We start from the raw sequence: 12,833 nt of genomic DNA, 5'->3' as shown, positions 1-12,833 counted from the left end.
TGCAGTATACAGAAGAATATAAAGAAAAGCTGTGGTTCAATTCTCTAAACCACAGACTGGTAAACTTTGACTGAAAATGGCCAGATGGCAGATGTCTTAGGCTTTGTAGGCCATATGGTTGTAACTACTCAGCTTTGCTGTTGTGTGAAAACAGTCATAGACAGACAATACCTGAGTGAGTCGTGGCTGTATTCCAATAAAACTTTATTTACAAAAATAGCTGTTGTGGGCTGGAGAGGTGGCTCAGTGGTTAACAACAACTGACTGTTCTTCCTCAGAGCCAAGGTTTGATTCCCAGCACCCACATGGTAGCTCAAAATTGTCTGTAACTGCAGTCCCAGGGGATCTTATGCCCTCTTCTGGCCTTCACAAGCACTGCACACACATGATGAATGGACATACATGCAGGCAAAATACCTACATACATAAAATAAAATAGCTATAGTTTACCAACCTCTGCTTTATAATGTTATTGCCAACACAAAACACTTGTAGCCTTGTATTCTCTTATTTATTCTACTTATTAAGTTACTTATTGGATTTAATTCAGCGCATGTTATTTAGAAATCATTTTAATAGGATTTAAACTTCTTGGCTAATGACTGTGTTAAACAAATAAAACCAAGGGCTTTTGTAGTGATAAAGGCAATGAAATACAAGCATTCATGATTTTCTTAGTAAAGAAAAATGTATTCCTAAGAGGACTTCTTGTTAATTTTGATATTTTTGATTAAGCATATCACCTATAAATTGAAAAATGAAAAGAAAATAGGAATGCACCAATAATTTTAGCAAGGCATCAAATATCTAATAAAAGAAAACATTCAATTATTTAGTTGATTTGCTATGGGGTAACAAATGATATTTTTCAAATGTCTGGTGTCATGTAGATAAGAGGCTGGCAAAGTGGGTTTCAGGTCAAATCAGTTCCTGTGGCTATTTTGTAAATAAAGTTTTACTAGAACGTGGCCATACTCATTTATGTACAAATTATCTACATCTGCTGTCATGCCACAATGACAAGGTTAAGTAGTTGCAAGAGCAACAGTCTGGCCTACAATACCTAAAATTACCACCTAGTCATTTACGGTAAAATTTTCCAACCCCACCCCCAAAGTGAATGAGCTTTTGAAAATTTGTCTTGGTTACTTTTTCTTTAATGTGTTTCTGTTTACATACAAGAAGCTATTGTTTGCTTAGTCTCCTAAATATATTCTAATGATAAATTGAGATAAAGTCTTACTGTCTGGTGGACTCTAGCCACACTGATTACAAACAACAACTAACAAACAAATTCCCTAAGTAGATAACTAAACACTTTGGAACTGAAATCTCCATATCTAGGATAGCAGTCCTGGTAGACCTACTTAGGAAAGCTTGCTTTAACAGTTATGTATCTCCAGAATGGGATCCCTATGATGTCTACTGCTCCACTGATATGCATTCTTGATGCCCACAGCTCCCAACCCTCCCACAATTAGAGAAGAGCTCTGCACGGCTTCCTATGATACCATCACTGTTCATTGGACTTCGGACGATGAGTTCAGTGTGGTCTCCTATGAACTCCAGTACACCATATTCACTGGACAAGCCAATGTTGTTAGTGAGTATCACATGGCCTATTTACTTCTCAATTTGATGACTGTGTTTCAGGTAAACTGGGTGAAGGAATATAAACACCAAAGGTAGATAAAGAAGGAAAAAATTACAATATTTATTGGTTTCTTTTTCCTGTCTAAGGAAGGGATAATGCTCACTTGTATTGCAGTAGTGAAAACAGCTGGTCAAATATCAATGAAGTTGGAAAACTACATGGATGAAGCTCATGAATATGTTGTTTAATGAAAGCAACTGGTAACAACATACACAAAGTAAATCCATTTATCAATTCTTAACTTAAAGATCAAAATATTTTCGCTTAAAGGTTCATTCTTAGAGGTTAAAAATATATATTAATCAGGAGGTTGATTATATCTTGAATGAAATATAGAAACTGTCACTGGGATGAAATATATGAGGGAACTAGGGATACAGCTTTCAGTAAAAGTATTAGTCTTGCAAACACGAGGAACAGCATTTGGAACTCTAGTACACATGTAAAATAGCTAGGCATGGTGACATTTGCCTGCAATCCCAGTGTTGGGAAGGATAGAGACAAGAAAACGCTATGAGTTCAATGGTCAGCCAGTATAACCTTATCAGCAAGTCATAGGTTCAGTGGGGACCCTGGGTCAAAAAACAAAATGGAGTTGAATAAAGGAAGACACTCAATGTTGACCATGGAGTCCACATACACATGCAGCTATGAGTACACACATCCATATCTACACACAAACACATATCCTGCTCCCTGCACACACACACACACACACACACACACACACACACACACACACACATATATATATATATATATATATATATATATATATATATATATATATATGGTATATGACAGTCAACAACTGAACAGGCAGAGGGTTTATACAGGGCTTCTTAGAGGTGGAGTTTATCCAGGGAGAAGTTTTCCTGCTCAGGGACTGGTTAGTTTTGTTGGTCAGGGGCAGAGTTGGCTCTGATTTCATGGCCAAACTATGTTTCTTTCACTGGCCCTTTTAGCCTTTTGGCTCTAATTTTAGGGCTGGGCATGTTTCTTAGGTTCTAGGTTCAGGGCTAAAGTGTTTCTTTCAGTGGCTCAGGTCTCAGATCCAGGGTACATGTATATTGTATATATGTTTGTACATATGATGGTTCATAGGATGAACAGGAGTTTCTGGGTGGTAGTTAACATGCTTTGATCACTTTATCATGCACTTAATTTTATAAACTTTACTAAATGTTTCGGTTTTCGGAAAAAAATGATAAGAATTTAGTAAAATGAACAGCTAAAGAATACTAAGTACCCGGTGCCATTCAGAGGTAGTTTAGGACTGCGACTTCAAATCTTAGTAACCAGCACCTCCTAGGAAGAACCAGGCTTACCTGAAATGCAGAGGCGCTCCTCTGTCACACATGCTTGCTTGACAGTTGGCATTATGAATGTTATGACCAGCTCAAACAGCAATAGCTACCCATAAAACAGAGCTATTTAAAATAAATTGAAGAATCGGCAAAGTGCTAGAAGAAATCACTTTCCAGGGCAACAAATTTGAACCGTTTTTCGTCATTTTCTTAGTTTCTATTGCTATGATAAAACACCATGACCAGAAGCAACTTGTGGAGGAAAGGGTTTATTTCATCTCACAGCTTATGGTTCACCATCCAGGGAAGTCATGGCAGGGAGTCAAGGCAGCAACTGATGCAGAGTCCATGGAGGAACACTTCTTACACGCTTGCTCTTCATAACTTGTTTAGCCTGCTTTCATATAACACCCAGGACCACCTGCCCAAGGGTGGCACTGTGAACAGTGACCTTGGCCCTCCTATACCAGTCAATAATCAAGAAAATTCTCTACAGACTTTCCAATGGGCCTACCTAGCAGGACGTTTTCTCAAAGTTCCCTCCTCGAAATGATTCTAGCTTGAAGGAAAACTAGCCAGCACAGCAATGAAAATACAGAACATGTCAAAGTAGAATACAATAGCAGTCATTTTTCCAGAGATGTTTTGAATACATCAATATCAGTTTAATGTACTTTTTATAAGAATCCTCTTCTCTCTCAACTTTTTTTGTCATAGTACATATTGTTCTGAGGTGCATGGTGCTTTAAATAGACATTTGGTTTAAGATTAATTGTAAGAGTAATACAGAAAGACACTAGCTTCACATTGACAAAAGTGCAAAGGATCCATATTAACCCCCTCATAGACACTTTTCTCAGATATTTCTCTCCCTTCCCTGTCTCTCTTTCTTCCTCTCTCTCTCTTCCTCTTCTTCTCTAATCCCCCTCCTTCCTCCTTCCCTCCCTCCTCCCCTCCCTCCCTTCCGTTTCTTCCTTCCTTCTTTCTCCCTTGCCCTAATTGGTTTGCCTTTGGAAGCATTCATAAAATTCTTGCAATTTTTCAGGAGTGTGGAATATATGAGTGGAAGGGTGATTCATGAAATGTTATGTCAAGAACGGTTTTGGCAACCTGTTTTGTAGGTAGAGAACAGAGAGAAGTCAAAAGTGGATGTGACAAAAAGGCCTTGGAGGGAAGTTACAGTTAATCTAAGTCTTGAAAGGTTGTGGTCACTGTCATGAATTATTACTCAGAGAACACCGAGGATTTATATCCCTTGCGTGAAGGAAGCCATGCTGGCAGATGAAGCAGGCTGGGCAGATACACGCCATGTGGGGCATGGCGGTGGTCGCAGCCAGTGATAAACAACCCAGATGATGCATCCACATGGAGAGTTTGCTAGTAGAGAGATAAAGAGGCAGAGAGAGACAGAAAGAGGGTGACCGAGAGGGGGGGAGAGGGAGAGGGTGGAAGGGAAAGAAAGAGGAGAGAGAGAGAAGGGGGTTGGTTTGAGGGTGCGCACCTCCTGGGAAGGAAACAGAAGAGAGAAGAAAGAGAGCAGTGGGCAGAGTTTTTCCTTAAAAAGAGACTTTTATGTCAAGACATAGGGTGGCATCAAGGGGCTAGATCAGAATATTACGGGTATTTGCAGATAACTGTGTCTATCTGCAGACAGCAAAACCAACAGTTAGAATAGTAGAACATACTGGAAGATTTGACTTGATGATGCCTGGCTGGAAATTTCCGTGAGGAAAGGGAAGCAGTGAAAAAGAAAAGGAAGAAGCATAACCATGGAGCTAGCTTCAGAAAGCACATGTTCTCAGGCATCACTCGCTTAAACCCAGAGACAAGTACTAGACCAGAGAATTTTATGTTGGAGGGTCATGTTCAGGTGCACAATCCGAAGCTTAATTGTGACAGCACTTCACAGAGTGGAGAGGGGACAGAATGGGCTAGAAGCAAAGAGAACAATAGGCCTTTCGTGGGAACTCACTAAGGTGTAGGGTTAACCAAGATCTTTAAATGACACTCAGCTGAAAAGACTCCTTGTCCTTGAGCTGATTTAGTCCTGTAACATCATCACTGTCTTTTACTTGCTCAAAATGCCTTTTGAGACAAGTCTAAGCAGCACTCATCCTAAGACTGTGAATTCTTCTGAAATTATTCTTCTTCCCAATTGTATAGGTCTTGCTGCATGGCATTAATAAATGCCAATTTTTCTACCTTCCTGTGTATTATCAAACCATATGTGGATATTTACTTTTTTTTAAAAGTAAGTGTAATAAGAGACCATTCCATTTTGGCACAAATAGTTGCCTCATTTCTTCCTGAAGCAGTAAGGTGTCCTGTTTCAAAGCTTGATTTATCTTCCCCATCTTCTACTGACGAACATTAGCTCCTTTCCAATGTCTGCAAATGTTACCCCAGTGAATATCCTTGCATATTTTCCATTTCGTGCATGCAAAATTGAATTTCTAGTGTAATCTCTTGAGATATCATTGATAAAAAGAGATTATTTGCATTTTAATTGTGAATGACATTGCTAAATTGCCCTTCAGAGGGGTGACAGGTGATATTTAAGATGCATTTTAGTAGCAGTAGGAACTTACATTTCACTGATCTTGGACATATGTACTATAAGCTAAATGTAAGAAACCTAATTTAAAGCAAGGCAAACAAGTATCTACAGGATTACATAATATTACATAATAAATCTAAGGTATAACTTAACTAATACAGAACCCATAATATATTAACCCATACACAGCTATGCTATATAATGTATAGTATAGAAAAGAAAACACAAGACATATCTTTTTGTCTTCATTTAAGGAATTATTTTGTATTATATTCCTGTTATTGTATTATATTTTATTACTAACTATATTATAAATAATTATATCAAAGTTATTAGAGTATTGGGTATCATATTACTAGTGTATTGGGTAAACTAAGCTAAAGATTTTTATCAGTCTTAAATATGGAATGCAAAAGATGACAAGAATATGTAGATAAGTGAATATTATATATTATATAAGCAAAAACTTGATAAGTGAATCTTATAAGTAGAAAAAAAAAACATTTGGAGTTATTTAAAACCGAAAGGGCAATTCTGGGTCCATGTGAAGAGTTTTGCATTTCTCTGAAACAATTTTTGTTTGACTGAGAAAAATTACTCATTGTATATTTAGCAGGATTATCTCATCACAGCTTCTTACACAGTCCCTATGTGAAAGGCTCTCCGTGAATGCTGTTTGTCCATCCCTCCTATGCTTTGATGGAATATTTTTCATTGACAAGATCTATTGGTAAAACTCAACTGATAACTGGAAAACAGTTTCAAAACCTGCCCAGGGCTCCTTGTGCCACTAGGCAATCTCTTATTGTTTGTAGGTCATGGTTCTCTCACCTGTTGGAACAAACCATAGTTAATTACTTTCAGCTGGCTTTAGTGAGGAGGAATTAGATAATATCTTTGAACTTTATTTAATCTCATTAAATTTCTCATAAATGTGCACATCCAAATACAAAATTAATGATACTGCTTTTGTCATTTTATTGATAGAATTATGACTACGTGTGTTACTAACTTTCTTATTAGCACATAGATACATGTTTAATTTACAATGTTTACCAAAACTACTTTTCATGTGTTCTTTTAAAATCTCAAATTGGGGTCTTTTGCCAGCAAGCTCTTATTATTATTTGCAAAATAAGCAGAAGTCACATTTCTTGAGGACATCAAGTAAAATAGTTATACGTATATATTTCATTCATGAAAGTTATTAAGAATATATTATTTTAATAATGAAGAAATAAAAATGGTTTTCTTCTGCTCAAACTGTTTGAAGAGACAAAAGTTGTTGAGAATCCATAGAGAGCCTCTGCAAACAATGTCCACACTGCACAATGTCCTGCGGCAAAGTTGCTGTTTCCATGCTAGGCTCTCAAATCCCCAATGTAATTAAGATCATTTAATATGCTACAGTGGGAGAGAAATGCTTCTGACTCATGGTCGATGAAAAATACTGTATAAAGTTAAAAGGCTCAATTATGCTTCATTATGAACAAATGATCTTCTAGTTTCATTTGTTGTTTTAATATTTTTACCTGAGTTGCAGTCATGAATAGCAGAGCATCCAGAAAAGTCTGGGAGAAAGTAAAGTTTCAGTCAAGATAATCATGTGAGTGTTTCATAAACAGATGAAGCAAACCTACCCACCAGACTAGGCACAGTGTAGTGTCAGGGTAGCATAGTGCCATGTGCAAGAAATTAGGTGGTACAGGCTGGTATAAGACCAACACTAGCAACATATGTGAGGCGCACCCCAAGGCACCCCCACATAAATGCCCCAAAAGAAAATTTTCAGTGTTGTTCTCTTGGCATTTTCAATAAATTATCCATCATTATCCTGGCAATATTAGTAATATAAAGGGAAGCAAAAAAAAAACTGGTTAGTGTTTATGATGGTAGCTTGCTCACTGTAAAGCTACCTAGTAAAATTTTACTCCGCTAATATTCAAAGAAAAAATTGGTGACGTCTTCAAAATAATCAAGATAGTCAGTTTCACACCCTGGCTTTTTGTGGGGAGGGTTTGATACATTAAATCTTTGTTAATATTTGTGGTTGGAAGCCAAGTTGCAGTGTGTACCAATTTTAGACATCTGCTTTATGGTGTTGCTGAAAGTATCCCCAACTACAATAAACCCAGCTTCAGGCTTATACAGTGACTGTAGAGTTTTCTGAAGCATTTTTATTTTGTCCCTTTTTGACCTCTGTAGTCATTTCCTTGTAACATGTGCAATTAAACAGGAACAGTGCAAAAGCAGTGAAATTGATAGATTCTCATTTGAATCTGCTGAATGCTGCTATTGTTTGGCGTTCATGCCTGACTGCTGTTGACAAAGACCTAAGGATATGAGTGGACTATCCTAAGATAGAAAAGTTAATTTTGTTTTATTGCTATTTTAATAATATTATTCAATGTCTTCTAGTAAATTATAGGTATCTCGGGGACTGGATCATAGAGTTCAAAATGACGTTATTTTGATTGGCTCAAAATTTAATATTTGGCTGCAGCAGGCTCCAGAAATACAGGGTTTGTTGTAGTTGTTTTCTAAAACAAGGTATAATGAGAAAAGGATCAAAGAAAATGTAGAGTAGGGAGATCTTCCTGTCACCATAGCATTTGGGGATATTTTCTTGTTTTCCCCTTCTTTTATTAGAAATATTTTTCTCATATAATATATCCTGATATCCCTTTTTTCTACTACTACTCCCAGTTCCTTGATACCTCCCCTCTCATCCAGATCCACTGCCTTTATGTCTCACATTAAACTGGACTAGACCTTCTGCATAATTGAGACAGTTGTGTGGCTTGATCTGCTCAAGGGGCATGAGCTGGCTTTTTGGAGCCCAGTACCTAAAGTGGGACACCTCACACAGCCTTGGAGGGGGAGGGACTTGGACCTGCCTCAACTGAGTATACTAGGCTCTGCTGACTCCCCATGGGAGGCCTTACCTTGTCAGAGGACAGAATGGGGGATGGGTTGGTGGGGGGCAGGGGAGTCTGGAAGGGTGGGAGGAGGGAAGAAAGGGGGATCTGTGGTTGGTATGTAAAATGAATAAAAAATTTCTTAATAAAAATGAAAACAACAGGCTTCTAAAAGATAACAAAACATAGCAACAGAAAATATAATCAGATAGAACAAAAACCATCACACTGAAATTGAACAAGACAGCCCAGCAGAAGGAAAAGAGTCCTAAGAGCAGAAACAAGAATCAGAGACTCACTTGTGACCTCCAGAAAAATACTAAACCAGAAGCGGGGGCAGGGAGAAGAAGAGAGAGAGACTGGGAGGAGAGGATGAAGGGGAACTGTGGTTAGAATGTTAAAAAAAAAAAACCCTGAAAATAATTACTAAACTGAAAGCTATAATATATACACAGAGGACCTGGTGCAGACCCATGTCAGTCCTGTGCATACTGCATCAGTCTCTGTGAATTCATATAAGCTTTGCTAATGTTGCCTTAGAGGGCCTTGTTCTCCTGGTGTCCTCCATCCCCTCTGGCTCTTTTACACTCCTGCCTCTTCTTCCATGTGGTTCCCTGAGCTCTCCCTGAGGGGAAGGATTTGATGGAGACATCATTTAGCTGTGTCCAAGGTCTCTCTCATTGCATAATGGCTGGCTCTGTGTCTTTGTATCTTTTCCCATCTGCTACAGGAGGAAGCTTCCCTAATGATGGCTGAATAAAGCCCTGATCCTAGGTCTCTGGACTATCTGGTCTCTCATTCTTGGTCACCCAACCAGAGTCCAGTACGGGTTCTATCTTGTGGAGTGGGCCTTAACTCAAATCCGACATTGATTGGTTACTCCCACAAGCTTTGTACCACCATTGTACTAGCACATTTTGCAGGAAAGACAGCATCGTAGATCCAAGATTTTTGTTGCTGGATTGATGTTTACATTTCTCTTTTGGTAGCCTGCAGAGTACCTTCCCATACCAAAGACACCAGAACATAGTGGTGAAGGGTCTATGTAGGCAGCAGCTTGACCTCTCCATGTTTCATGAGTTGTATAGATGTGGTCTTTAGCAATGGGACCTCCTCTCCATTTGATGAGAGCAACCTATTCTCTTGGCAACTGCCTGGGTTGTTTGGGGATTTCCATGGGATCCCTTTGGCCAACAAATCAATTGGATGTAACCCAGTCCCAGTACTGGAAGCTTTGTTTTGGGATAAGAGATGGCCAACTGGGATGTTTTCTTCTTACCCAGGGAATACTTGGGAAGAAAATATAGGTGCATATTTACAGACAAATTGAGGAGAAATAGATGATGTCTTTAATTTTTAATTTTTCTACTCAGTATTAAATGCAGTTTCGCACACTCAAACTCTTCTATGAGTCTCAAGTTATTTCCTTGCTTTTTGCTTACTTTTTTCAAGTCTCAAGGTCTTGTGACTAAAAAAAAATGTTCACAGGTAGAAATAAAGAGAAGTGACAGAAAAATCTCATGAGACCAAATGACTTACAGGAGCACCTAAAAATACTATTCACTCAAGATTCAGAGCCTGTGAGGCAAGAGAGATGATTCGGTGGATAAAGTGCTTACTGGTCAAGAATAAGGACCAATATTTGGATCTCCAGAACCAACACATAAAACCAAAAGGCATTGTGGCCACCTGTAATCCTAGCATTTAGAACACAGCCAGAGAATCCTAAGAACAAGCTGACTAGCCAAACCAGCAAGACTGGTGAGTTCTAGGTTCAAGGAGAGATCCTGTCTTAATAAATAAAGTAGAGAACAATTAAGGGAAGGCACTTGGTGTCAACTTTTGGCCTGTGCATGCATGTGTACTCTTAAGCACACTATACACACATGAACATACCCCAAAAATGGTACAAAGAATATGAATGATTTTCAAAACAGAGTTTTTAAAAGTTCTTCTCACATGTTATAATCCCAGGTGCAATTTTTTTTGGATTATTTTATTTTATTTTATTTTATTTTATTTTATTTTACAATACCATTCAGTTCTACATATCAGCCACGGGTTCCCCTATTCTCCCCCCTCCCACCCCTTCCCCTTACCCCCAGCCTACCCCCCATTCCCACCTCCTCCAGGGCAAATCCTCCCCGAGGACTGCGATCAACCTGGTAGACTCAGTCCAGGAAGGTCCAGTCCCTTCCTCTCAGACTGAGCCAAGTGTCCCTGCATAAGCTCCAGGTTTCAAACAGCCAACTCATGCAATGAGCACAGGACTTGGTCCCACTGCCTAGTTGCCTCCCAAACTGATCAAGCCAATCAACTGTCTCACCTATTCAGAGGGTCTGATCCAGCTGGGGGACCCTCAGCCTTTGGTTCATAGTTCATGTGTTTCCATTCATTTGGCTATTTTTTTCAATAATTGAGTAAAACCGAAATTTATTATAAGCCACAGTCGTCCTAGGGACCTCCATGCTATATATCTAGCCTCCATGGTTCTATGGGTTGTGGTCTGATTGTTCTTTATTTTATATCTAGAATCCACATGTGAGTGAGTACATACCATGACTGTCTTTCTGGGTTTGGGTTACCTCACTCAGGATGATTTTTTTCTAGTTCCATCCATTTGCCTGCAAATTTCATGTTTTCATTGTTTTTCTCTGCTGAGTAGTACTCCATTGTGTATATGTACCACATTTTTTCCATCCATTCTTCCGTTGATGGGCATCTAGGTTTTTTCCAGGTTCTGGCTATTACAAATAGTGCTGCTATGAACATAGCTGAGCATGTATCTTTATGGTATGAATCAGCATTCCTTGGGTATATGCCCAAGAGTGGTATGGCTGGGTCTTGAGGTAGTTCGATTCCTAATTTTCTGAGAAACCGCCATATTGATTTCCACAGTGATTGTACAAGTTTACATTCCCACCAACAGTGGACCCAGGTGCAATTTTTAAGTCACAAGTTGGAAAAAGCATTTAGTATATAAATCAAAGTCAGACTTCAGGGAGTCTGTGACTATCCTGCAATGCTATGCAAATATTTGTGGCTTGGTGTAGATGTGTATTCGTGAATTTCTTCTCTCAGAAAGATTAGATTCTTGGGGAATTGTTGCTTGAGAGTTGGGTTAGGTGTAAGTTGCCTTGAGATCAAAGGAACTAACCCTTTGACTTGCAAATGAACTAAAAAGGAAAGAGAGGGGGAGGTGAGTTTGGAGTACCTCAGGAAGTGGAAGGGTCTGGCATTCTCTCAGCGACTAGTACTGAGAAAGGAAACTTCATGACAGCCTATTCACCAGGGAAATGGGAAAAGGCTCTATTGGAATGGAGATTGATGGGTGGAGAGAGGAAAGTTGGGCCTGATACCAAAAAGAAGTTTCTAGCATCAGTCAGCTGCAAAACAAAATGGGCTTCCTTTTTCCTACATGTTCTTCCAAGCCTCATAAATCCTCAGCCTGTTTCTCAACCCACATCCTGCAGAATGAAGACAGAAGAGCAGCCCTACTTCACTCTGGACCAGAGTTCCCAGGGATGTAGCTGGTTAAAAATCCTGTGGACACTTTCCCAAGGTCCACACTGGGTGTCAAGCTGCCCCTAAAGTGCTACTGGTGCCTCAGGTTTCTCTGAATCCACAATAATACAGGATCATAGACCACCTTGTTTATCACTTTTAAATTGCTTCCATTAGAAGTTGGATGGAGTTGGCTGATCTGTGCTGGGTTTCCTGCTGCACTGACCTAATGAGAAGGCTATTGTCTTAGATGGACTACTGCTGTGATGAAACACCATAACAAAAAGCAGCTTGGGGGAGAAAAGGTCTAATTTCACTTAGCTTCCACATTACTGTTCATTGAGGGAAGTCAGATCAGGAACTCAAGCAAAGCAGGAACCCTGAGACAGGAGCTGATGCAGAAGTCATGAAGTACCACTCTACTGGCTTATTCATCCTGCTTTCTTACAGCACCCAAGGACCACTAGCCCCAGGATGTCACCATCCACAGTGAACTGGTTTCTCCCACTTCAATCACCAGTAAAGAAAATGCCTCCATAGATTTCTCCACAAGACAATTAGTGGGGAATTTTCTCAGTTAAAATTCCCTCCTCCCAAAAGACTCTAGCTTGTGTCAAGTTGACATTAGTCAAAATAGCTGCCCTCCTTGTCTCATTTGTTGAAATAAGCAGGTTGCCCCCCATGGCAATGGCAGAAAAGCAGGGGACCAACAGAAAACCTCAAGCCTACTCTTGCAACAAGCACATTGTCATTTTTGCTCAAGTTAACAAGTCATATGACCAAACCCAAAGCCAGATGGCGAGGCAGTATATCCCTCCTTTTCAGAGAGAGCAGATGCAAAACCCCTTTGGCTTGGATATGTGCAGGAAAAGTATCAGAGGCAAAAATGCAAT

At 39.3% G+C, this 12,833-nt stretch overlaps 1 protein-coding gene across 5 annotated transcripts in view; it reads left to right on the top strand.

Moving 5' to 3' along the window:
• The window catches only part of Mid1 (midline 1), a 337,431-nt gene that overhangs the window by 308,223 nt on the left and 16,375 nt on the right, over positions 1–12,833 (top strand). For all 5 annotated transcript variants that reach the window (XM_037199266.1, XM_028885945.2, XM_028885941.2 and 2 more), the window contains one exon: positions 1,460–1,603. In XM_037199266.1, coding sequence (XP_037055161.1) covers positions 1,460–1,603 — 144 coding nt within the window. The remainder of the gene's footprint in view (positions 1–1,459; positions 1,604–12,833) is intronic.

The sequence above is a fragment of the Peromyscus leucopus genome, chromosome X, assembly GCF_004664715.2.
Source record: "Peromyscus leucopus breed LL Stock chromosome X, UCI_PerLeu_2.1, whole genome shotgun sequence".
Lineage (NCBI taxonomy): Eukaryota > Metazoa > Chordata > Mammalia > Rodentia > Cricetidae > Peromyscus > Peromyscus leucopus.
This window is presented reverse-complemented; position numbering and strand designations above follow the sequence as displayed.